Source organism: Dendropsophus ebraccatus, chromosome 11, assembly GCF_027789765.1.
Source record: "Dendropsophus ebraccatus isolate aDenEbr1 chromosome 11, aDenEbr1.pat, whole genome shotgun sequence".
Classification (NCBI taxonomy): domain Eukaryota; kingdom Metazoa; phylum Chordata; class Amphibia; order Anura; family Hylidae; genus Dendropsophus; species Dendropsophus ebraccatus.
Window position 1 is genome coordinate 65,819,100 of NC_091464.1, and position 27,226 is coordinate 65,846,325.

Here is a 27,226-nt window from a genome sequence, read left to right on the forward strand (position 1 = left end):
CAGTAGCCACAGCCCACACAGCTCTGGGATTCGGGTCGTGACCTCACCATTTTATCCAGGAAGTGACATCACCATGTTATCTAGGAAGTGAAGCCTTGATGCAGTAGTAAGTGCAGGGAAAAAAGCACTTTAGAAGCATTTCCTGTAATAAGTGTACATTGGTGATTCGTATATCTTTTTTTTTTTTGGGGGGGGGGGGGAGGAGATCTCGGGGGGTCCGACCTCTGTACCCCCCACCAATCTCGTTATCACACCCTGTTGACTCTGTTCTGAATAGAGCCGTGGGTGCAGCCTGTGACCCGCATCTCTATTGATTCCTATGTGGCCAAAAGAAAGAGCCAAGTACAACAGGCTGCCGATCACAGGCTGCACCCACAGCTCTATTCAGAACAGAGCCAGTGGAGCGCGATACGGAGATAAGCAGGGGGTTCAGAGGAAAAATAAATTTTTCCTAGAATTCCCCTTTAATTTTTAATGAATGAATGATTCTATCAGCTGTATGGCAATTAAACTTTATTACATTGGATTCACACACAGCAATTATTATTTTTATATTTTTTTGTTTTATCATCAGATTCTCATGCAGTTTCCTTAGTCAAAGCAAAAAGTGGATTCAAAGAAGATGAGAAATATAAAAGAGACGCTTATACTTCTTCGACCCATTTCTAGCTTTAGCTTAAAAAAACAACAAAAAAACTGCATTAAACAAGTTTCAGCAAGTACCTAACACGCCTGTAATGAAAAGCAACATTGTAATTTTAGACTTTTATTATAGCTCTGACTGTTTTGCAGAACTTTATTGGGCAGGTGAGTATTCAAGAGATTCCGCCTTCCTTTCGAATACATTGAAATGCATAGTAATAAACTAATATATGCTCTGTCACATCACATATACAAAACATTTTAGTCTGTAATTCCATACACTGTAAGGATTGTTACAATAATATGCAAAATATCTTCACATTTATCCGCTCGGCTTTTATTCCACAGACATTTGGGAAAACACTTTCTTTTGCTATTACAGGTGAAAACGTGTCAATCGCATTCATTTGTCTCAATGGGAGCATGCAATGAAAAATATATTCCATTTTGTAAATTAGCAGGTTGGTAAATCATTAATACATTAGCATTCGCTGAGATGAGAGAATTGCTTTGAATACACAACTGAATGCAGTCCAATTTTTACGGTTACTATGTGATTTTCATGTTAAGCAAAGTCAAACTTTACAGGTCACTGAACATTTCTGAAATCTATCATCATAGCCTTGTCCTTATATATAATTAAAGGGGCTGTGCGGCCTTATATAAATAAAGCTCAATTGTTAAATACTGAAAAATTATGCAACTCTATTATACTGTGCGTCAGATCTTCACCACTGTTAATGCTTCTGTTTGCTGTTAATGAATGGAAAGAGCTCTGTTTACAGTCAAGAGTAGGTCGGTCATGATTGGTCCTGTTCACACACTGGGATAGAGCTACACAGCAACTTTAGCTATGAGATGGGTTGGCCACCAAAGTTCGCCATGTTGTGCTCAAGGGTTAAAGTGTAACTGTCATTTAAATGTAACTTTTCAGAAATTGATGAGTATGATAAGTTCAAGCGATTTTAACAAACTGTAATAGGTTTTATTAAGCAAAAGAATTTTCTTCTGTATTTAAAAAGCTGTTTTCCAGCCTCCTCCCTTACTTCGGAGGAAGCACGATTTCTGTGTCCATTATGCTCTATAAACAGGGAAGTGGCCGAGGGGGGTGAGTGAGGACGAAGAGGAGAAAAGGCAGCCCTGCAAAACACTACATCCAGAAATCTACACTCAACAAGCTCCCAGATGCAAGCAATGATTTCTTTGGCCTTTGCATCCTGCATTTTATGCACCTAGACAGTCTCCAGATGGCTGGGCCACTTGTCTCCTCTTCCTACTCACTCTTCCCCCTCATGCTCCTTCCCCCTCCATAGGTTATAATGGACTCAGCAAATCCTTCTTCACTTTCCTCCTCTGTAAAGAATACATCTTTGCCTGATAATGCACATATAAGAAGTGAGGGAGGGGGTAATAAAACAGACTTTTGAGTACAGAAAGAGTCTTTTGTGCCTAATAAAAACCTATTACAGAGTTCTTGTACTGTTGATTTCTGCAAAAAAAATAAGATGAATGACAGTCAAACATTAAGGGCAACTAGTGTAAATGAATCGGATCATGTTCAGATCAACAAGTGGCCACTACTTTTAAGTTGCAAGAAATCTACAGTGGATCAATATAATGAGACCATTGTGGCCACTTGTGACCCTATTCCCCTACATTAATGGGACACAGTGATCTCTGGCAATGTTACTGCAATGTCACCATGTAACCTTAACTTTATTCAGCTTAGATTTTAAGTCAGATGTATAATGCCGTATTTAGCCCTCAAATGATTGTCTACACCAGGATAGGGGATCATTGGCTGTCCAGGCATTATTGGAAATATAGTTTTGCAACAGATGGAGGGCTAACAGTCCCCCATCCCTGGTCTAGACCGATACAATGACAGGACACGTTCTCAGCTTCTCACCCCTCAACAATAGAGAAGTCCATTCAATAACGGCAAAGAGAACTCTTGAAATTAGCAAAGAACTGAAGCACAAAGTTTCATACTGCAATTGAAGTTCAACTTCTATGAAATTGGTAACCCACCAGATGTAATGGAAGTGATGTTAAAGAGATGAGTGATTGTATAATCTTTCCTTTTTTAATGTTTTACAGACCAAAAATTTTCCTTGGATGAAATGCTGTTGATTTTTCACTGATTCGTCCATATCTATTTGTAGCTTGTCTGATTAAAATGGTTTGAAGGGAATCTGTCAGCAGTTTTGGCTCTCCTCTCCAAACAGCTGACAGCTCTACATAGGAGACACTGAAATCAATATACACATTACATATGTTGATGTTATTACTGTAGTAAATTTCCTACAAATATTCAGGTTATAACATAACAAAAAAAAGTTTTAATCACTTATGCACCATGATAGAAAGTGTCCGCTAGGTGTTTCTTAGGGTATGTGCACACTATGGAATCCTGTCGGAACACCCGTTGTAGATTTTGCAGGTTGCACCCACTCGCGGACTCAGGCGGCTGTGCGCATCTCCGCTGCTACCATAAGCATTATTCTATGGTTTACTAGATTCCGCCATCAGCCCAAAGAATGAACCCGTTTAGGCAATGTGCATACTACGGAATCCCAATGGAACACCCATTGCGGATTCCACAGCTCGCACCCACTCACGGACTCTGGCAGCCACGTGCACCTCCCCTGCTCCCATAAGCTTCATTGTAAGGTTTGCCAGATTCCGCTGTCCGCTCGAAGAATAAGCAGGTTCATTCTTTGGGTAGACAGTGGAATCTGGCAAGATGAGCACAGCCGCCAGAGTCCGTGAGTGGGTGCGAGCTGTGGAATCTGCGACAGGTGTTCCATCGGGATACCGTAGTGTGCACATACCCTCATTCTTCGGGCAGACAGTGGAATCTGGCATAGAATAAGGCCTATGATAGCAGCGTAGATCCGCGCAGCCACCAGAGTTCGCGAGCAGGTGCTAGGTGCGGAATCCGCAAGGGGTGTTCCGTTGGGATTCTATAGTGTGCACATTCCCTTATACAGTGAAGTGTACTGAACTTTCGGCAGTAAATCCTCCCAAATGAGCCATGTAGTGATCGACTTCAGTCCACAGTAAGGGAAGGATTTCATGTTAAAAGTTTCATGTTAAAAGCTCATTACACTGGTTGTAAAATGTCTTGCAAACACTTCATCATTGCATGTCTGTGACTAAAACCTACTCATCTCGGTTTTGCTATTAGTATGAACATCAACATATAGTGGTGTCAACCTTTACCTTAAATTTGATTAGTTTGATTTTAGCTAGGACTTCAACTTCTCTTGATGCCCCCATTTTAAAATTGCAGACATGCTACATTGAAACTTTTTTTATCATCTTGTTGATACATTTATAGTTAGAAATTCATACTTATGTGTTGGTTCAGCAAGAGCCATTGGGTCCTTGTTTAAGTTGGCATTAAATAAAAACCTTTTACACCTCTCAGAGATTTGTGAAAAGGTTTAATTGGTCAGGGACCCCGACTTATGAGAAGAAAGAGCTGCAAAAAAAGGGTTCAGTAGTGCATTTCACTTTTTGGCTCTATAATGAATCTATGAGGCCACTGGTAAGAGATGGTTGTAAAAGGGAAAACTTAGTGGACTACCACACCTGCCTCCCTGCTTGTTCACTTGATTAGCTGAGACCCCAACCAATTAAAACTTTTGAAGCCCATGTGACAAGTCAACATTTTTAGTGACAGGTATTAAGTACATATATAGTATGTGTATGACCACGATGCACTAGTCTAGTTTGTTATAAGCTACTGGGAGTACTGTGAGAAAGATCCAGTTACAAATATAAGCTGCACAATATCTATGGATACAATTACCATAACCTGCTTCTTATTTTACAATTAATTATCAGTTGCTTTTTCAGTTACAGTTGAAAGTTCAAGAGCCAGTGGTTCCACTGTTAGCATGGTGGGAGGGAAAAGAAGCTGACAATGGCAACAGCTGCATGAAGTATACTATATATTCAGTTAAGTAGTAAGGCTGAAAAGGGCATACGTCCATCTAATATAACTAATTCTATTATAGTGTTGATCCAGAAAAATTACTTTCTTCACTTTATGAGAGATTTTTTTCTGATTCTAAAACTGGTGTCAGTCTTTATTTATTTTTATTTTTTTTACACTGTCACTGTAGTGTTTTTGTTTGTTTGTTTGTTTTTTGGCGTGTGCCCGAAGTGGATCCAGCAGGAGGACTTTTCTTTAATTTTCAGATTCAATTCCACAAACTGCAGAAAATTTTGAAAAGTGTTCCTACTTATAACCCTAATTTTGGACATACGTAGGTCATAATGTTCACAAAAATTCTCATAGTGCTCTTTTCACACAGGCATAGTACAGCCAGATTTTTGCTGTACTGTCCTGGTCTGATGGCTGCAACTTCTGGTAAGGCAAGTAATTGTATCTGTCATACATAAAAATGTGGCTTTATACACCCATGTCTAGGGTTCTTTAAGGTAATAATCCAATCCATTCCAATTTTAAACTTCTTCAAACCCGAACGTTACAATTATCTCATCTCAGCCATTGACATTGGCAGCAGACTAGTGCACAAGGTGTATGGTAGATCAAACATACCTTTGGTGCCAGGGACGGATGAGGTTGAACGGGGTGTTATGGTAACAGAGGTTTTGACTGTTGCAGTGGTGAAAAGGGGGATGATTGTGGTTGTAAATAAAGTTTCTGGTCAATGGGAAAACATAAAAAGAGACATGAAACATAAAGACAAAATCATAGCATACAAAAATCATAACAATGGTTAAGCTGGGTAATGTAGACACACGTTAACATAGACATGCTTAGAGCAAAGCATGATCTAGACACTTGGTCATTTTTTATATTAAATCACTCTCGTTTCGTATTGAATTTCATTATAAAGTTATATAAAATATTTTATACTTCAATACTGAGTAATGCAAAGAAAAAAAAATCAGCTGAAGCTATGGAGAGTGATTTTAATTGACAAGAACCAAGCTTTCATCCATGCCATGTACAATGGATTGTGCAATGGAGGTCAAATGTGGATAAAACAACATGCTGGGTAGAAGTGGGAGACAAACAAGCAAATAATGACATGCTCTAAAGATGGAAATCACAGGTTAAAACCATTATTTCACCTGCAGTGCTTTCCTCTGGTCTATATCAATGAAAACTAAGACACAAATAACTTTGTGTTTTACATACTGAGCTCTGCAGGCATTCTGTACCTATAATGCAAGTCAATGGTAAACAGCAACCATAAAGACCACTGAGCCTCTGGGAGATGTCTGAAAAGGTGTATTATTGACTGCTATACAGTATGTTAGAAGTAGCAAATTACTCAGTATACAAGTAAGTCACTTTAAACCTAAAATATGTGTAATGAAAGGGGTATATATTGGTAAAAAAAAAATATATATATATATTATATATATATATATATATATATATATATATATATATATATATATATATATATACACCTTTCTATTGTCTTTTATGCTTTCTTTCAAGTGAAAACCGTCAGCACTGTTTTCATTACTCCGCTTCCTGCTTTGTGTAAGCTAATTTTTAGCTAATCACCATCACCAGTGTCCATCACATGACCAGGATAGACGCACTGAAAGTAAAAAATGAAGCATCCCACCACATGGCTGCATACCGAGTTTTTGAGGTACTAATACAGCAAACCTATCGAAGAACTGCAAAACTGAAATTTTTAAAATAATTTTGGCTAAGCAATTATAAAAATAACATCACAGCGATTCTCATCACTTCATCACATACTGTATAAAGTAAAAAATAAAAATCAGCTGTAAACTATCACTTACGTTTGATAGGAAAAAATTCTTAGAGACTAGTCAGAAATCACAGCTCAGATACAACATGATTAGCAGAAAACCTATTTTAAGCTTCCGCATTTCTCTCCTTTTATATGTGCTTTTAAACTGTTTTGGACCAACCAACAATTTAACAGAACCTTTTGCCACATATGGGAAGCCATAAAACATTGAGTCTCATCTGGTTGAGCTTCTTTTATACAACTTTTTTTTTTAACAGTTTTTTAACAGTTTTTTGTTTAACAGGTTTCTATTGAGACAGACACACTGCAAATACAAGTTTAAAGAACCCTACTAAGGGGCTTCCATAGGCTCCCATGTTATGAAAAAATGCTTATCACATGGTATATGTCATTAACTGGTTTCCTTTATACAGAAAAGCACAGTCCATTCCATACACAAAAAAAATACTACTACTACTACTACTACTACTACTACTACTACTACTAATAATAATAATAATAATAATAATAATAATAATGTAAAACAATAACCCAAACATATTGAATTGAATTTTGTTGGGTATTGGGGGTCTACGAAATGCTTGGACATATGTGCTGTAAATGGATGTGTCCATCCTTACCTTTTCTTCTTGGTCAGTATATCCCAATATGAATCTATCTATCTATCTATCTATCTATCTATCTATCTATCTATCTATCTATCTATCTATCTATCTATTTATCTATCTATCTATATTTGTGGCATGAATTGCAGCATGTTGTGGGTTTCATACTAATAACTAGTAGGGGCTCCAGGGGTCTTACTTTAACACCTATCCCATAGAATAACAGATGACTAAATAATCAAAGAGATTTCCGACTGTAACCAGTATATAATGCATCTTATATGGAATCATTTGCTGGCTGTACTTCTATGCATATTACTTGGAATGAACACTAGACCAAGGAAAGGTTTATCAGAAAACAATTCTGAAATTTCTCAAACAGAAGCATAGCATGAATACTAAAGAGTAAAATCTACTGCGGTCATAATCACGTATTCGGTCAACATGTTTTTTGTCTCGCCGTTTCTATTATTTACGTTTCCCATCGAGCTCTCTGCTGGAAATAAACTGCCTTGATACTTATTAGAACAGAAATTGTACTTTAGAGTCTGCGGTATGACTAGTTTAGGCTATTACTGACCACTCTAAAATCACATCATTATTTTTTGATGTCACTATCATTAAAAGGGGACATGAGTTGTCAGGAGCAGGAATATCTTATGTAAAAAGTTACGGAATTAAATTCTGACAATAATTCTTTTCCATTAAAATATATGGACGATTTTATCGATGCCATGTAGAAAAAGTTCAATATATTTTGCGCAAGTTTCCAAGTTGATTACTTCTTTTTATTGATTTTTCCACAAAAAAATGCTACTTAAAGGGGTACTGCAGCAAAAAAAAAAAAAAAAGTTAATTTATTTATTTTCAAATCAAGAGTTGCCAGAAAGTTATACAGACAAGTAAATTACTTTTATTTAAAAATATTGTCTTCGGTTCCATTTCAGCTTCTAAATGCCCTACAGGAATAGTGTATTTTTCTAGTCTGAAATGGTGCTCTCTGCTGCCACCTCTGTCCGTGACAGGGACTGTGCAAAGCAGGAAAGGTTTTCTATTGAGATTTGTTACTGCTCTGGACAGTTCCTGACATGGACAGAGGTGGCAGCAGAGAGCGCTCTGTCAGACTGAAGAGAATACACCACTTCCTGCAGGACATACAGCAGCTGAGAAGTACTGGAAGACTGGAGATTTTTTTATAGAAGTAAATTACAAATCTCTGGCACTTTCTAGCACCAGTTGTTTTAAAGAAAATAATTTTTCGCCAGATTACTCCTTTCTGGGTTCACACTACGTATATTTGAGGCTGTATGTTTGAGGCTGTATAGCAACCAAAACCAGGAGTGGATTAAAAACACAGAAAGGCTATGTTCACATAATGTTGTAATTGAGTGGATGGCCGTCATTTAATGGCAAATATTTGCTGTTATTTTAAAACAACGGCTGTTATATTGAAATAATGGCCGTTATTTACTGTTATATGGCGGCCATCCAATCAATTTCAACATTGTGTGAACAGATCCTTTCTGGGTTTTCAATCCACTCCTGGTTTTGGTTGCTATGAGGACCTGACATGAGGACCAAATACAGCCTGAAATATACATAGTGTGAACCCAGCCTAATTAAGGTGCATTCACACGTAACGGATCCGCAGCGGATTTTTTCACTATGCCCTGCACATCCCGCTGTGTGTATGCCAGCAGCCCGCCCCATTAACCCCCCCACCTCCGGAGCGTATACATCACTTGGTCCCTTCTCTGGCTTGCTTTGGGGGCTCCCAGCACGTCCCGCTCGGCCAATCAGTGCGCTGCCCCGCTGCAGCTCACTGATTGGCTTAGTGGGACGTGAAGACGTCGGGAGCCCCGAAGCAAGCCGGAGCGGGGAGCAGGTGAAGAATACGCTATGGTGGTGGGGGGGTTAATGGAGCGGGCTGCTGACATACTGACAGCGGGATGTCCATCCTGCTGCAAATTTGTCTGCCCATAGAGTGTACAGCGCAGGGATCTGCTGCGAATTCGCAGCAAGTAACCCGCTGCGGATCCTTAATGTGTGAACGCACCCTAACTTCCAGCTTTGGTACAAAAGCTAAAAGTGCTGTGTATGAAACAGCCTTAGGCTATGTTTAAACACAGTATTTTTGCTCAATATTGTGGTCCTCATATTGCACCCAAAACCAGTATCGGATTGAAAGCACAGAAAGGCTCTGTTCACACAATGTTGAAATTGAGTAGATGGCTGCCATATAACAGTAAATAATGGCCATTATTTCAAAACAACAGCCGTTGTTCTAAAATAACAGCAAATATTTACCATTAAATGGCGGCCATCCACTCAATTTCACCATTGTGTGAACAGAGCCTTTCTGTGTTTTTAATCCACTCCTGGTTTTGGTTGCAATATGAGGACCACAATACTGACTGAAATATACGTAGTGTGAACCCAGCCTTAAAGTAAATCTAACAGCAGTTTGGAAGAGTTTACTCTCCTGCTAGATTGTAATAGGGCAGGTAATGGGGTGGTTGGCCATATCTTTTTTTAGAAGGTCCACTACCCCAATAATATGTAAATTTGGTGCAGTAGAGGTGGTCCTGAAACCCCCAGTTCACTAATAATCCTGCCTTCCGGCTGTTACAGCTCGCCTCCTTATAGTTAAACATAACGGTGCTGTGCAGTGAACTGTGCCAGAGAGTGATGTCTATGCAATATAAATATTCATAGAAAAGAGTTCTGCAGGAGCCAATGGGTGTTTATCGTACCAACCGACTCATTTACATGTCTAATAAAATAAACATTTCCATTAAAAGGGTTGTCCATCATAAACTCAGAATCTGGGATACGGAAGAGACTGCAGGGGACATTACAATGCCTCTCACTGTCCTCTTCTTGACAACATCTGTTGACATGCCGTTCCCACAGGAAATGGCCCCTCAACATGGTGCATAGCACTGTAAAGTGCAGTCTATGCTGAGTGGCCATTTCTGGTGGGAAAGACATGTCAGCGGGGGAAAATGACAGGTTGGTACACCAGGACAGGTACTGGTATGTGCCCTAGAGCCCAAGCAGCATCACAGATTGTGAAATCATGCCAGACAGCGGATCTTTTAAATAATGGTATGGTCACAATACTCTTCTCATGCTGTATTAGAATCTAGCAGTAGGTTATGTGCTTCTACTACTGCTAGATTCTATTGCTACTACACTGGACAGTTCCTGTCATGGACAGAGGGGGCAGCAGAGAACACTATGCCAGACTGGGGAGAATATACCACATATAGCAGTTGATAAGTACTGAAAGCCTGGAGATTTTTCAATAGAAGTAAATTATAAACCTATATAACTTTCTGAAACCAGTTGATTTTCGCCGAAGTATCCTTTTAAAGACATCTTTTAAATTGCTAAGTCAACATTCAAGTTGACCCAAGACTGTAGTTTGTTTTTTTTTTTTTTTTTCAGTGCCAGTCCAGGTAGAACACAGTCTGCAGCTTCTAGCTGAAAATGAGTATGGCCGCCACGGGGCTAGGTTGTTACTAGGCAGCATGTCTCTCCACATGGCTGCTTTTCTGTTCCTTTCTCTCTTGCCATGCTTTTGTCTGTTTATCTTTTTGAGTGAAACAGCTTACAAAAGAAGATGCTCAAAAGCAGTACAGCAGAAGAATGAAAGTGCCAGCATGAAATACAATCCATTACAGATCACCAGGTGTAATTCCATTTGGAACGAAAGATCATTTTTAGAGCATGCTACTGTTAACCCTTGTCCGTGTCTTCTTTTTTCGCATTTAATGCATCACAGGCTTGAAGGTTTGAATTGGAGGTGCTTCTGTGAACAGCTAGCGCTGAAAACATTAAATCTTCACCAAAACATTTCAACTTGGAAAAATGGTAAAAAAAAAAAAAAAAAAAGCCACATGAAAAAATGTTTTATTCTCCTCTATTACAAGATGATTTTTAAAAGTTAAATTCAAAAATATGGAAAAAAGAAAAAAGTTTCCATAGTCATTAGTCATCTCTTTAAAGGGGTTCTCTAGGGCAATAACAATTTTTGTTTAAAGGGGTAGTGCGGCGCTCAGAAATTATTCACAGAATAACACACATTACAAAGTTATACAACTTTGTAATGTAGGTTATGTCTGTGAATCGCCCCATTCCCCGTGTACCACCACCCCCACCCGTGTACCCGGAAGTGTGGTGCATTATACATTACCTGATCCGTGTCGAGGGCCGTCGGCCATCTTGTGCCAAGCGTCATCTTCGGACGGACGGCCGAGTCGCTGCCGACCGTCCCCCCTCCGCCGCGTCACAACTGTGCGGCCGCGTCATCAGCTGCTCAGCCGCGATTGGCTGAGCACAGTTATGCTCAGCCAATCGCGGCTGAGCATCGGATGACGCTGCAGAGGGCGGCCGGCATTTGGGACAGTCGGAGCTGTTCGCCGTCCGCCCGAAGAAGACGTCACTCACTTAATAATGGAGACGGGTGTCGGCACGTGACAGGTGAGTATAGCGCACCACACTTCCGGGTACACGGGTGGGGGTGGTGGGACACGGGGAAGGGGGCCATTCACAGACATAACATACATTACAAAGTTGTATAACTTTGTAATGTGTGTTAGTCTGTGAATAATTTTTTACCGCCGCACTACCCCTTTAAGGCTGGGTTCACACTACGTATATGTCAGTATTGTGGTCCTCATATTGCAACCAAAACCAGGAGTGGATTGAAAACATAGAAAGGCTCTGCTCACACAATGTTGAAATTGAGTGGATGGCCGCTATTTAATGGCAAATATTTGCTGTTATTTTAAAACAACGGCTGTTATATTGAAATAATGGCAGTTATTTACTGTTATATGGCGGCCATCCACTCAATTTCACCATTGTGTGAACAGATCCTTTCTGTGTTTTTAATCCACTCCTGGTTTTGGTTGCAATATAAGAACCACAATACTGACTGAAATATACGTAGTGTGAACCCAGCCTAAATACGTAATTTATTAGGCTATGTTCACACAACGTCAAAAATAGAGAAAAGGCGGGCGCTTTTGAAATGTAAAATAACAACTGTTTTTGCAGCGTATAAAAATAACTGCAATGTCAATGCATTGAAGTTAATGGAAAGACAGACGTCCAATGCACACAATGTTTTGAATAACAGACGTTATCACCACAGATGTCAAAATAATGATCATGATGATTATTTTCGGGCGTCTTTTGCAAACAGCAAACGTTTTTATCAGTTGTTGACTAAGGGGAGACCAAACAGCTAATTGACGTCCATTTTTTTTTACTCAAAAGGACAGACATAATTTTAAACTTAGCTGAGAAAACAATGTTTAAACATAGCCTTACAATATATACCATCGAATACAATTACTAGATCAAAGTCCGTACACTCTAGTCCTTCCCTCATATGTAAAGGAAGAAGAAGAAAAGAAAAATGTATACCAACTGATCTTATCCCAAAACATTTTCTCCCCAGGCTCCGGGAGATTAATCCATTTCAGCCACTTGCTCTAAAATGTATCAATTCTCATATCGTTTTTAAAATAATGTATCTATAACAGCATGACTCTATGCAATCTATATGCCTCTATGCACTTGTCAACTACTGTAGGAGCTTGATTTAAAAACCGTTTTTGAAGTATTATTACTTTCTTAAAAGCTCTGGGGGGTAATGGTTCTCATTGAGGAAATCCAGCTGAAAGTATGGAGTCTTACAGGCAATAGTACATTAGGAAAAGTATGCACATTTGATCTCCTCCAAAAAGAATACATCTGTCTGTCTAGTGCCACCTATAGGTAAATATCATTTAAATCAGTGTCTACACCATTGAAACGTGACTAAGAATTTTAGCCAAACTACAGACATTTATCTCCGGCTGTAAAAGGGTTCTTGCCACTCGTGAATGGATCTAGGTAAAGTGCCTTAAAGTTAATTTACCACTAGGTACCACTTGTTTCTTTGTTTTTTTCATATGATTGGATCGGCGATAATGCAAAGATGTCGGTCCTTGTTTTGAACCGCTGCCTTGTGCCCACGCAAGACCAGCTGGGCATGAAACACTGGGGGCTAGAGGAACTGCCCTCCCCTCAGTGACACGGCTCCATTAGAATCAATAGAGCCACGTCACAGAGGGGAGGGGGTTTCATCACATTGAGGGATGGCGGGCCACGCCCAGCTGGTGCTTGGGAACTGGGAGGCAGTTAAGAAAGGACTGCGGCATCAGCATCCCCACACCGGCATCGTTATTCATGTAAAAAAAATGTGTGTGTATATATATATATATATATATATATATTATGTTGATTTATATTATTTCTAAAATAAATTCTAAATATTTTAGAAATATGTGATTGATCCCTAAATTGTCTTTTGTAAACTTTAAAATATTCAATATCAGGAAGATTCTTCATTTGAGTAATGTGGAAATTATTTTACAAATTAGCAATTATGATAAGTGTTTATACATTTTTGTGCTTATGGATACTGACCTCATGACCTATGACTGACCTTACTGCTCTCTTCCTATGTGTATTTCCCATGACTGCTAAGGGCAATGATTGACTGCAGTCACAGAAACATATGATGTGTATTTCATTGAGGTGGATGCTTGAACTCATGACGGATAACAAACCATCACCAATTGGCAATGACCTTGGCCAAAAAGTACAGATGCACCCATTTTTACCTAATTTCTAATCTCATTATGTTTAGTGAGGAATCTTGTGAGATAACTGGCCTTTCTCAGCAACTTGAGGTCATGATCTTCTTTCACTAACTGTAAACACTATGTAAGTCTATGAGGGGGAAACACAGATATTGTTATCTAAATGAGACCCTTTGACTGCTTTGATAATGCCAGGATATTGTGGTAAAACACTGTCATTTCATCCCCTAACTAATGGAAAGTTAAGGCTGATCACATCTTTATATTCCAGAGTATAGACACTGCTGCTGACTATGTGCTCCTTCTCACTAAAGCAAGAGTAGACATAACTTCAATGGCCGCTTATATGTATAACACTACAATTATCATCATACAATAATGATATCTGACATGTCAAAAGTTATTGAGTATTAAGTGTCTCACTGCTGAGACCTGCTGGAATCAGGAGATGTAGCCAGGAAGAGGACAAAGCAGCAATGCAATCCACTCCCTGGCCGCCTGCTGTGTCCATCTAGGTATTTTCATAGACTTCCATGGATGGACCCAGGATGAATGCCACTTATTATTATTCCGTAGAGTGTTTCTCCTGCCTTGGCAAAAGATTGCCTGTAGGTGTTAAGATCCAAAGTCAGTGATGAGATTATGTCTTGTGATGAAAGTTTGCAAATGCTGGGAGCATGCTCCAGCCAGGGGCCCTGCCACTGCCAGATTCTGTGTCCACTGAAAGCCTTTAGTGACGTCACTATGGTGTAACGGACGTCATTTAGCTGTTCGGCCTCCCCTGTGCATTGATGGCTGTTGCTACATTATTCTAGTTTGGGGTTACTAATTGGCCTTTGGGTGTGGCTAAATTGAAAAGTCAGTGGAATTTAATCAGTTAAATCGCGGTAAAAAAAAAAAGTATGTTACTTTAAATTGCAAAAGCGTCCGACTTTCCTATATTTTTGACATTGTGTGAACATAGCCTTACATAGATATGTATATATTAAATGTCAACAGTCTGCTACAGGAGTATGTTCGAGCAACTTTATTTAACATTGGAGTTGAAATAGATAGATATATCCAACACAAGCAATGAGTTTTGGCAGTGGCAACATATTTTAGTTGTGCAATTAAAATATATATCCAACAAAAACAATCTATTACAGCAGGGGATAATATTAAAAATGCATATTACGCATAGACAGCTGAGAGGTAACGGTATGCTTAATAAGAGAGTAACATGCACCGTCTATACTGCTAGTGGGGAACAAGTTATAATGAACCCAAGTCCTTTTTTCCATTTGTTTTACAGCAGTAAAATCGAGAAGGTGGATGCGAGGATTGAATTATATATTAAGAGATAAAAAAAAGGACAATTAAACTTTGATGCATCACATCCTCTCCACAAACCTTTATATGCAGATGGTAAGTTCACATGTACTGCCAACAAATGCTGCAACCCCAAACCTCCTATTACTATCACCGAAGAAAAGTCAGAGAGTGTAAGGAGACCAACTTCGAGCCTGAGGGTTACAGGAATCCAGAGGAGTTCCAACGGCCAATGCACCTGCAGTCTTCCTAACTGTGACATACGGAGAAGCAATAAGAACTGTATAACTAAAGCTCCAGAATGAGAAAATAAGTTATGGTCAGTGATTGCCTGGGACCACAGGTCCGCCATTAAGATTTTTTTGAGCGGCTTTGTCTTGTTCCATAGTGTATTGTATGGACTTAAATGAGAAAAGCTATTTCATGCACAGCTACTTGTAAGAACAAGTGAAGCAAATTTATATTTTAAAATATTTTATTGAATTTTCAAAACATAAAATTATACCAGAATAATGCTGAAAACACAGCTCAAACAGAAGCTCGAAACCGAGCTAACAAACAATAAAAGAAATAAGCTCCAAACGGAGCGAACAAACAACAAAGCATGTCCAACAGAGCAGTTCTATATCTATAAAGTCCCGGCTGTCTTGTCACCGGCCTGCAGCAGTTATTGGTACATAAGTGAAGTGAAGCAAATTTAAGTGCCCCTGTCAGGGTCTGGGTGTTCAGACCATCACCGATTAGATGTTAGATATAGCCAGAAGAAGCTTGCTGCTCTTTCCCTAACTTGTTGCCATCTCTGCCTTGTTGCAGAAGATGGTACACTTAGGACTACAATGGAGAGGGTCTTCTACAGTGAAAGGGGAAAGGCAGCAAACCATGGTGTACCGCGCACAGACAAACGCTTCTCTCAGCTCTTATTTAATGACTGGTGGGTGTCTAAGCACCTAGACCCCCCCAAATGAAAAAAAAAAAAGGGAAAAAAAAGTCTTGTCTCTAGAACATGTCAAAAGTTCTTTAAAGTCAAAGGGCCCATTTAAATTAATTAAGAGGGTAGGCCATTTTAGTTGGAGCACCATGTCTACCTTTAGCATACTGATCAGTAGACATCCCAGAGGTGGATAAAAAATGTGGTAAATGTTAACATTGTCGAGAAAGAGGAATGGTCAACAAATAGTCCTCTTTGAATTTGTCCTAGTATCAGCCTTAGTATCTCAGAACTACTGCTTACAATAACACCATCTCAACAGTCTCCAAAAGATATTGCCTACAGTTAGTTTTCAAGCCCTTCCATCTCAAGAGGTCAAAGGAAATGAAGTCTCTTTAGCACAGTCCTTAGAAACTGGACTCAAGATTGGTTACAGTAGAGCACAGTTTTCGTCGGCTCTACGAGAAGCATGAATATATGTAGGGAACAAGTACATCAACCAGTTAAACTGTTACAGGGTATCAATCAGAAATGTAACCATAGTAAGGCTATGTTAACGTGTTCCTTTTAAGCTTGTTGGCAATTTGACACCGTAATTATATCACCTTTGTAATTATTAAGCCTTTAGGTGACAGTATAGATATATTTTATTCCTCCACCCAAGCCCTACAAACAGACTTGAAACTAGTTTATCAACAGTTGTGAAGTAATGAGTTGTCTCTGACTTGACAGAAGTAACGCCTATCTTCTAACACACAGGAGACACAAAGGAAAGAGCACATGGCCTAAGTAATTTGGGTACACTGTCATATATACTGTATAGAAGAAATAATGTATTAGGCTGAGTTCCCACTACATATTTGCCATCTGTTTTTAATATCTTTTATGCAAAAAAAAAAAAAAAACATTAAAAAAATGATGCATTTGTGTGCATCCGTTTTGATCCATTTTTCCATTGAATTTCATCATAAAAATACGATCAAAAAATGGATCAGAAGGTATTTAAATGGATCAGAAGGTATTAAAAAAATGGATCGAAATGGATGCATACGAATGCATTCATTTTTTGCTTAAAACAGAAGGGAAAAAATGCAAAAACGCAGTGTGAACCCAGCCTGAGTAAATCTTTTTTTTTTTCCAGTGCTGTATAATTAACACTTATAGATAGAGAACATGTTCTCAATGAAAATCAAGAGACCTTTATTTATTCCTTTAACTTGAAAGAAATGTAATCTTATTGTTCTTGCTAAGCAAAATGTCAAATCAGACATGTTATACTTATTTCTTGTTGTATATGTTGTTATTTTAGTTTCTAGTTTCAGTGATTTTCTTAATGTACGAACTAGGAAAACTACAGGGACAAAACATTATAAAATGACTCATTGACTAATATGGGATGGGATGTGGGCATGCAATGTGACCTATGCAGAGGTCACTGTGGAAAAAGGAAGGAGGGAGGGCTGTTCTCTTTGCCTCATGTCAATGGTGTGATTCTGCGTTATCTACCTCCCTATTAATAACATAGCTATTAGCTTTAATTGTTTGTGATCCTTACATCTAATGAAATGCAGTATGAGGTCGCTAGTGCTCCATTGTATACAGCACAAGGTGACTAAGGGCAAATAGCCTATGGTTAGGGCTCAGTGGTTTTATAAATCAATGTATATTAAAATCATATATAACATATAATGTCCAGGAAAATATATTTAAGTTCTTAATAAAAAAAAAATATATATATATATATATAAGGTCTAGCTAATAAATCATCTATTAGATCTAGATAATTAAAAGAAAGCATATTTACCTATTTATACTCCAAAAAGTGAAATTTTTCTCCTGAATTATTGAATAATCAGCAGTTTGTAGCTGTGGATGATAACATGATACTGGGCACATTTGCTACATATTTGCTTAAGGGAATGATTTGTTGAAAATATCGTCAAATGCTCAAACCAGCTGTTAAACAACTTTCTTTCCTGCTGCTCGGAACATGGAAAACTCCAGCTTTGCTTATTTTGTATTTATTTAGAGTTTTAAAGAATCTAATTAGCAGTATTTCCATCACAGACCCAAAACTGGAGGCTTCACTGTAACTGTGCTGCCAAACTGTGCGCAACTGACACTAATGTAACAAACTCCATTTGTTATTTAAAGCTGCTTTCTCCCAAAACTAGCGGCACACTAGTCTTTAGGTTAAGGCTATGTTCATATAAAATATTTTTAATCACAAAAAGGGCTGTTGTGTGCAAATAAAACGTCCGTTCTTGTCATAAAAAATGTGTTGCATTTAAGTCAGAGCCTAAAGATGGGAATTACAATTCTATTCCAATAACTTTAATGGAACTATTAGGCTATGTAAAAATGACAACTGTCTTTCCGGGTGGCTGTAATTTTACCGCCAAATGATAGCCATCTATCGGTAATGATGGCAGCAAATAATGTTCACAATAAAAGTTCATGGTCATCATTTTTACATAGTGGAAACATAGCCTCACTGTGAGACTACAAACACAACAGGTAGGTGGAACTGTTTCTGGAAGAAGTACAGTGGTTTGCAATAAATTTGAATATCAACAATTTTTTTTTTTTTCAGTATTTCAATTTAAAGAGTGACCTCATACATTCTATAGAGTCATTATATATAGAGTAAACTTTTTCAAGCGTTTATTTCTATTAAAGTTGATGATTATGGATTACAGCCAAGAAAAACCCAAAAGTCAGAATTTCATAAAATTAGAATAATTAACCCAAAACACCTGCAGTGGCTTCCTAAGTGTTATAAAAGGTCTCTTAGTCTAGTTCAGTATGCAACACAATCATGAGGAAGACTGATGAATTGACAGATGTCCAGAAGGCAGTCATTCACACACTCCACAAGGAGGGTAAGCCACAAAAGATCATTGCTAAAGAAGCTGGCTGTTCTCAGAGTGCTGTATCAAATCATATTAATGGAAAGTTGAGTGAAAGGAAAAAGTGTGGTAGAAAAAGGTGCACAAGCAACCAGCATAACCGTAGTCTTAACAGGATTGTAACGAAAATGCCAAATTTGAGAGATTCACAGAGTGGACTGCTGCTGTAGTCGGTGCTTCAAAAGCCGCCACATACAGACGTCTGCAGGTCATGGGCTACAAGTGTTGCATTCCATGTGTCAAGCCCCTCCTGACCAATAAACAACGCCAGAAGCGTCTTATCTGGGCCAAACAAAAGAAGAACTGGACTGTTTATCAGTGGTCCAAGGTTCTGATTAGGGATGGTCCGAACCTGCCGAGGTTCGGGTTCGTATGAACCCGAACGCTCGGCAGCAGATTCCTGCTGTCTGCCTGCTCCGTGGAGCGGGCGGATCCAGCGGGAGGAACACCTGGAAAACTGGGATACAGCCTATGGCTATGGCTGTATCCCAGTTTTCCAGGCGGTCCTCCCATTGGATCCGCCCGCTCCACGGAGCGGGCAGACAGCAGGAATCATTTCCGAGGGTTCGGGTTCGTGCAAACCCGAACCGAACTCGGTTCGGACCATCCCTAGTGCTGATTTCAGATGAAAGTAAATTTTGCATTTCATTTGGAAATCAAGGTCCCAGAGTCTGGAGAAAGAGTAGAGAGGCACAATTCAAGCTGCTTGAGGTCTAGTGTGAGGTTTGGGGAACCATTTCATCTGCTGGTGCAGGTTCACTGTGCTTCAACAACACCAAAGTCAATGCTGCCGTCTACCAGGAAATTTTAGAACACTTCATGCTTCCCGGTGCTGAAAAATTTTTTGGAGATGGAATTTTCATCTTCCAGCAAGACTTGGCACCTGTCCACACTGCCACAAGTACCAATACCTGGTTTACTAACCACAGCATCACTGTGCTTGATTGTCCAGCAAACTCGCCAGACCTTAACCCCATAGAGAATTTATGGGGCATTGTCAAGAGGAAGATAAAAAAAGACACCTGACCCAACAATGCAGATGAGCTGAAGGCCACTATCAGAGCAACTTGGGCTTCAATAACACCTCTGCAGCGCCATCAGCTGATCACCTCCATGCCACATTGCCGCATTGATGCAGTTATCCATGCAAAAGGTGCCCCGACCAAGTATTGAGGGCCTTTACTGTACAGACTTTTTATTTGGTCGACATTTCTGTGTTAAAAACATTTTTTTTTTTCAGTTGGTTTTATATAATATTTTAATTTTCTGAAATAATGACTTTTTGGTTTTTCTTGGCTTGAAAAACACTTGAAAAAGTTCACTCTGTATAGAATATATGAGGTCACTTTTTGAATTAAATTACTGAAATATATATATTTATTTTTTATATTCTAATTTACTGCAAACCACTGTAGCTATTTTTTTTTCTAATTCTGGAGACCCAACTTAATTATTTCAAGCAGAATGTTGTAAATCTACTGTAGGCACAGAAGCCATTTCCGAATCTAAGGATCTAAAGTGCACTAAGGTTCGAGCAGTACAAACTCTTAAAACAACTTATGTTTAGGGGGGAAGAGGTGGACCAGTGGTCTTATTTTAATGATAAAGATAAAGCATTAATATTAAGTTAATAAGTTTTTCAGAAAAATGTATTGATGACTTACAAGCAGGATAGGTCATCACCGTCAGATCAGTTGGGCACTGACGGTGCTTGGTTACTACACACGTTGAAGGGAGAATATCCCTTTCTGAGGATAGGTTCCCAAAAGAACTCTTAACCATTACAGAAGAAGAAATAGAAGACCACAAGTGTCCATACCTGCAGGGGAGTATACACATCACAGTCTCTATGCCACAGGACCATAGTTATTAGATTTATCATAACGAACCCAAGAATACCAAAGAAGGAAAAGAGGAGGAGTGAAAAGAAAAAGAAGAGAAAAAGTAAAAGTAAGAAGAGAAGGAGAAAGAGCAAGAGAGGGAGAAGGAGAAAGAGCAAGACAGGGAGAATGAGTAGGAGAAAGAAGATGATGATCAAAGGAAAGGGAAGAAAAAGGAGGCAAATGAAGAGCAGGGGTATGAAGAAGAAAAAGCAAGATAAGGAGATAAAGGAGAAAGAGAAAAAGAAGAAGGAGGAAAAGCAGTAGAACGACAGAGGAAAAGGAGAAAGAAGAAGAGGAGGAATAGGAGAAAGGAAGAGGAGATGAAGTGGGAGGAAGAGAAGGAGAAAGATCAAGAGGAGGAGATATAGGAGGAGAAGGGGAGAGGAGAAGGAAGTGAAGATGAAGAGGTGGAGAAAGAGAAAGATGAGGAGGAAAAGGAGGAAAAGGAGGAGAAGAAATAGGAAGAGTAGGAGTAGGGGGGAAAGTAGGAAAAAGAGGAGGATCAGATTGAGTTTAATAAAAAGAATAAATCAAACATTAATTAGAAAAAAGTTCTGTTATAACTGTATATCTCTATTTGCTGATCTCACTGATTTTCAAAGGGAAAGAATTTCCTTTTTTACATTATGTTATATTTCCGAGGCCATAAAATGTATATATATATATATATATATATATTTATTTATATTACCATAATTGTTATAATGTAGTATACATTGTTTGGGTGGACAAGGGCCCATCTCCTTCTAAATTATATGAATGTATTATATTTCCACTGAACAACAATTCCGGGCATTGTGCTGTTGCCATAATCTCTGACTTTGTGAACACCTTCCTGTTTCTGAGAGTGTTTTCTTGACATTTATTATTAACAATAAAAGCCAAGACAAATGAAAGTAGCAGCTGTATTGATTCTGCAAATGCAGCACAGAGAATTCTAACAGTTTGATCTCTTCCACTCGACCAAAAATACATAAGCTCTTTTACAGCCCCCCCCCCCCCCTGCCATGCCTTCCCCCTCCATCAATGAAAAATGGAAATAATATTGCTGACTGTTTTGACGTTAGTGGAAAGCAACAGTTACAGGCGAATTGTAATCATTCTGTTCATATCTGTATCGATTCCAGCTATCATCTGTGCGGCTACATAAAAAGTATATTGCCTTTCATCTCTCACATGCACCTGAAAAAAATAGTGATCACCAATGACCTTGTTCTTTGGAAAATTCCATGTCAAGATTAGTCAATTAGAAATCAAACAATATGCATATTTTTTTTTTTTTTTTTTTGCTCGCTTCACCCTTTCATTTATCTATACTAACAGAATGTTCTGGAAAGTGAATAGAAAGCTGGCGGCCTGTGTATAATTTATTAGAACTTCTGAATAGAATAAACACAGAACAATACGCACAAACAAACAATCAAAGGAGGGTTCAGAAGCTGGTGCTCCATTGCATCGTTAATGTTTCATGCCCTATAATGTAGCAAATGTATTATTTATTGGACTTGTGAATGTTATCCTTTGATTGAGTTTTAGATGCTTTGTTATTATGACCCATAGATGCCCCTGTCCTTGTATTACTGAATCTAAAGGAGTAGCTTATGGCTACAAAAGTTCTCTACAGCTCCAGGTTGTGGAAAGTAGATGTTATATTGATAAAGCAAATAGAGAATCAAGAGACCACCATTGTACATGTATCTCATTGTAATGATATAGCGGTCACACAAAGAGATCAGTGGTTGCTAGGCAACTCGAAGTATACTAATCTACGGAGTACACAAAGAAAATTAAGACAAATACTGTCTCGGCAAAGTAACTTAAATCTAATCATACCATAAGTGTGTGGTTACTTGGGGGGTGGTCCTTGAAGGGGTTGATTGATTGATGATGGCTGTTGATGGCAGATCATTGGGAGCCCAACTCTCCACACTAATCAGGTATAAGCTCTATACTCATAGTAGCCATATCCAACTGGGGAGAAACTGTTTGTACAGCTCCTCAACAGGATTAGAAGTGATGAGAAGTTCTACAATAATATCCACTTTATTTTACATATCCTCTAAAAATTTATGGTGTACTAAATATTATGTGGAAATAACAACAGATACAATTTCCATAAAAAAAACTGGTTTTCCATAAAGTATCAGATTTTTCCCAATATCTACAGTATTTTTACCATTTGAAGCTGAAAAAGCTCACAATCTATAGCCCTCATCTACCACTAGGGGTAGGTCTCAAAATCTGTCCCAGCTACCACCAGTAGAAGGTTTTAAGATTTTCTGCCTGCAGCTTTCACTATTAGAGATGATCGAACATCGGGATTTTGCAGGTTCGATCGAACTCGAACGTTCTCGAACCTGCAGCATTTGATTCCCGATGCCTTCTGGGTCTGTGGTGAAGGAGGAGACAGCCCGGGTACCGCCTGGAATTCCGGAATTCAACCTAGGTAATAGTTAGATCGAACCTGCAAAATCCCAATGTTCGATCATCTCTAGTCAATATAAGGGGTTCTCTAAATCTCCTGGCAGAAGCTGCCACTACAGAGAAGTCTCAAAATCGTTTACTGCTGTTGCCACTAGAAGACATTCACAAAATCTCTACATGCAGCTGGTGCAGTGGACATAAATAGACACTTCAACAAACTTTGCCTAGATCAATATAAAAAGTGAATCTAAGAAATCCTGTAGCAGCTCAAGGATCAAGTTAGGCAACTCAAGAAAACAAGTTGTATATACTGTAGGGTGTTTAGAAATGGCCATTCACTAAGCCCACGCTTATACAAGGAAGCTGATTGCTGTTTTTTGTTCAAATATAATTTTGAATAAGGAGATGTGACAACCCACCCCCCATGCGGGGATTATAGTATGACAGTATAAAATGCAATAAAAAAAAAATCACTTCCCTTAAAAAAAAAAAAAAAATATATATATATATATATATATATATATATATATATATTTATTAGGTATCACTTCTTTCATTTTGGCCTTGAAGAATAAAATTTGTGAAGGCTGCAAAAAATAAAAAAGACTATGATTTCAGTTTTTTTTTTTTAAATTCTGCCTCTAAAAGAAACTGTAAAAAGAAAAATAAGCAAAAAGTCATAAGTATTCCAAATTGATACCGATTAAAAGTACAACTTGTCCTGCAAATATTATATGGCTATGTTGATGAAAATCTAGAAAGGTTACATCTCTAGGGTGGAGACAATGGAAAAACAATTAAAACTAGATTTGCATTTCCAGGGAAATACATAGTGCTTGAAAAGAGCACCCCTTTACCAGTGACTTCCAGAGCGCCCCTTTACCAGTGACTTCCTTTTAAGAGAAACTTTAATCCTGGGTGCCGTCTCTTTAAGAGCAACTTGGCTCCCGTCCCTTTAAGAGCGACATGGGTCCCTTCACTCTTAAAGGGACCAAGGTCGCTCTTAAAGGGACCCAGGTAACTCTTAAAGGGACCAAGGTCGCTCTTAAAGGGACCCAGGTCGCTCTTAAAGGGACCCAGGTCTCTCCTAAAGAGACCGATTTTGCTCTTAAAGGGACCCATTTCTCTCTTAGAGGGACCCATTTCGCTTTTAAAGGGAGCCAGGTCGCACTTAAAGGGAACCAGGTCACTCTTAAAGGGACCAAGGTCGCTCTTAAAGGGACCCAGGTCGCTATTAAAGAGACCAATTTCGATCTTAAAGGGACCCATTTCGCTCTTAACCCATAGCTGCACCAGGACGTTATTGAACGTCCTCGTGCCGCTATGGGAGTTCAGAGGGGGGTCGCGCGGCGACCACCCTCTGAACTGCCGCGATCCCGGGTGCCGCGTGTAGCCCGGGCTCGTGGCTATTAGCGGGCACGGTCCGATCGCCGTGCCCGCTAATTAAGTACTTAGAAGCAGCTGTCAAAGTTGACAGCTGCTTCTAAATACTTGCTTTTATTCATACCTGGTGGTCTAGTGGGGGGATCGCCCCCCTGCGGCGCGATTGCGGGGGGGCGATCCCTGCATCCATCCCGGGCCGGGGTCTGCTCCGTAATGGCGCTGATTCCGGCTCGGCATTCTATTGCTTTTGGCTGCAGCAGCCAAAAGTAATAGAACACCGATCTCATGGATTCATGCAGTATAACTATACTGCATGGATCTCTATGAGAGATCAGAGTACATATACTAGAAGTCCCCCAGGTGGGCTTCTAGTATATGTGTAAAGTAAAAGAAAAATGTATTTTTAATAACACAAAACCCCCTCCCCTAATAAAAGTCTGAATCACCCCCCTTTCCCCATTTTATAAATAAAAATAAATTAATTAATTAATAAACAAACATGTTTGCTATCGCCGCGTACGTAATCGCCCAAACTATTAATTAATCACATTCCTGATCTCACACGGTAAACGGCGTCAGCGCAAAAAAATCCCAAAGTGCAAAATTGCGCAATTTCTGTCGCATCAAATCCAGAATAATTGTAATAAAAAGCGATCAAAAAGTCATATATGCGCAATCAAGGTACCGATAGAAAGATCACATCATGGCGCAAAAAATGACACCTCACACAGACCCATAGACCAAAGGATAAAAGCGCTATAAGCCTGGGAATGGAGCCATTTTAAGTGACGTATATTTGTTAACAACGGTTTGAATTTTTTACAGGCCATCAGATACAATATAAGTTATACATGTTACATATCGTTTTAATCGTAACAACTTGAGGAACATGCATAACAAGTCAGTTTTACCCCAGGGTGAATGGCGTAAAAACACATTTCCCCCAAATAAAAGAAATGCGTTTTTTTTTTCAATTTCACCACACTTTGAATTTTTTTCTGGTTTCCCGGCACATTTTAGGCAAAAATTACATCTGCCATAGCAAAGTACAATTAGTTGCGCAAAAAATAAGGGCTCACTTGGGTCTCTAGGTGGAAAAATGCAGGCGCTATGGCCTTATATACACGAGGAGGGAAAAACGAAAACGCAAAAATGAAAACTGGCTGTGTCCCCTAAGGGTTAAACGGAGCCAGGTCGCTATTAAAGGGAACCAGGTCGCTCTTAAAGGGACATATTTCACTCTCAAAGGGACCCAGGTCGCTCTTAAAGGGACATATTTAGCTCTTAAAGGGACCCAGGTCACTCTTAAAGGGACCCAGGTCGCTCTTAAAGAGACCGATTTAGCTCTTAAAGGGACCCATTTCTCTCTTAGAGGGACCCATTTCGCTTTTAAAGGGAGCCAGGTCGCTCTTAAAGGGAACCAGGTCACTCTTAAAGGGACCAAGGTCGCTCTTAAAGGGACCCAGGTCGCTATTAAAGAGACCAATTTCGATCTTAAAAGGACCCATTTCGCTCTTAAGGGGAGCCAGGTCGCTCTTAAAGGGAACCAGGTCTCTCTTAAAGGGACATATTTCACTCTCAAAGGGACCCAGGTCGCTCTTAAAGGGACATATTTAGCTCTTAAAGGGACTCAGGTCGCTCTTAAAGGGACCCAGGTCGCTCTTAAAGGGACATATTTCGCTCTTAACCTCTTAAGGACATATGACGTACCCCTACGTCATATGTCCTCACTTGCACTTCAAAGCGGGGCCGCGCGGCGGCCCCGCTTTGAAGTGCCGCAATCCCAGGTGCCGCGAGTGGCCCGGGACCGCCGCTATTAGCGGGCACGGTCTGATCGCCGTGCCCGCTAATTAGCTAATCGGAGGCAGCTGTCAAAGTTGACAGCTGCCTCCGATTACCGGAGGCAACGTTTCCCTGGTGTCTAGTGGGGGAGATCGCTCCTCCGGGACCTTGTCCCGGAGGAGCGATCTCCGTTACTGATGCCGGCCGGGGACGCGTCCAAGATGGCGCCGTCCTCGGCTCGGCACTCGTCCGTTTTCGGCTGCAGCAGCCGAAAGCAAACGAGTGCCGATCTCATGGATCTCTGCAGCATATCTATGCTGCAGAGATCTCAATGAGAGATCACAGTGTATATACTAGAAGTCCCCCAGGGGGGCTTCTAGTATATGTGTAAAAAAAAAAAAAAAAAGTGTTGTTAATAGTAAAAAGCCCCCTCCCCTAATAAAAGTCTGAATCACCCCCCTTTTCCCAGGTTTTAAATAAAAGTAAACAAATAAATAAATAAATAAACATGTTTGCTATCGCCGCGTGCGTAATCGCCCGAACTATTAATTAATCACATTCCTGATCTCGTACGGTAAACGGCGTCAGCGCAAAAAAATCCCAAAGTGCAAAATTGCGCATTTTTGGTCGCATCAAATCCAGAAAAAATTTAATATAAAGCGATCAAAAAGTCGTATATGCGCAATCAAGGTACCGATAGAAAGATCACATCATGGCGCAAAACATGACACTTCGCACAGCCCCATAGACCAAAGGATAAAAGTGCTATAAGCCTGGGAATGGAGCGATTTTAAGGCACGTATATTGGTTAACAACGGTTTGAATTTTTTACAGGCCATCAGATACAATATAAGTTATACATGTTATATATCGTTTTAATCGTAACGACTTGAGGAACATGCATAACAAGTCAGTTTTACCAC

General features: G+C 39.5%; 1 protein-coding gene across 3 annotated transcripts in view; it reads right to left on the reverse strand.

The window, feature by feature from the left end:
- The window catches only part of CADM2 (cell adhesion molecule 2), a 1,249,250-nt gene that overhangs the window by 74,028 nt on the left and 1,147,996 nt on the right, over window positions 1–27,226 (reverse strand). For 2 of the 3 annotated variants that reach the window (XM_069944426.1, XM_069944425.1), the window contains one exon: window positions 5,216–5,320. The exons of the other annotated variant lie outside the window; for it this stretch is intronic. In XM_069944426.1, coding sequence (XP_069800527.1) covers window positions 5,216–5,320 — 105 coding nt within the window. The remainder of the gene's footprint in view (window positions 1–5,215; window positions 5,321–27,226) is intronic. 3 annotated transcript variants of the gene reach the window in all.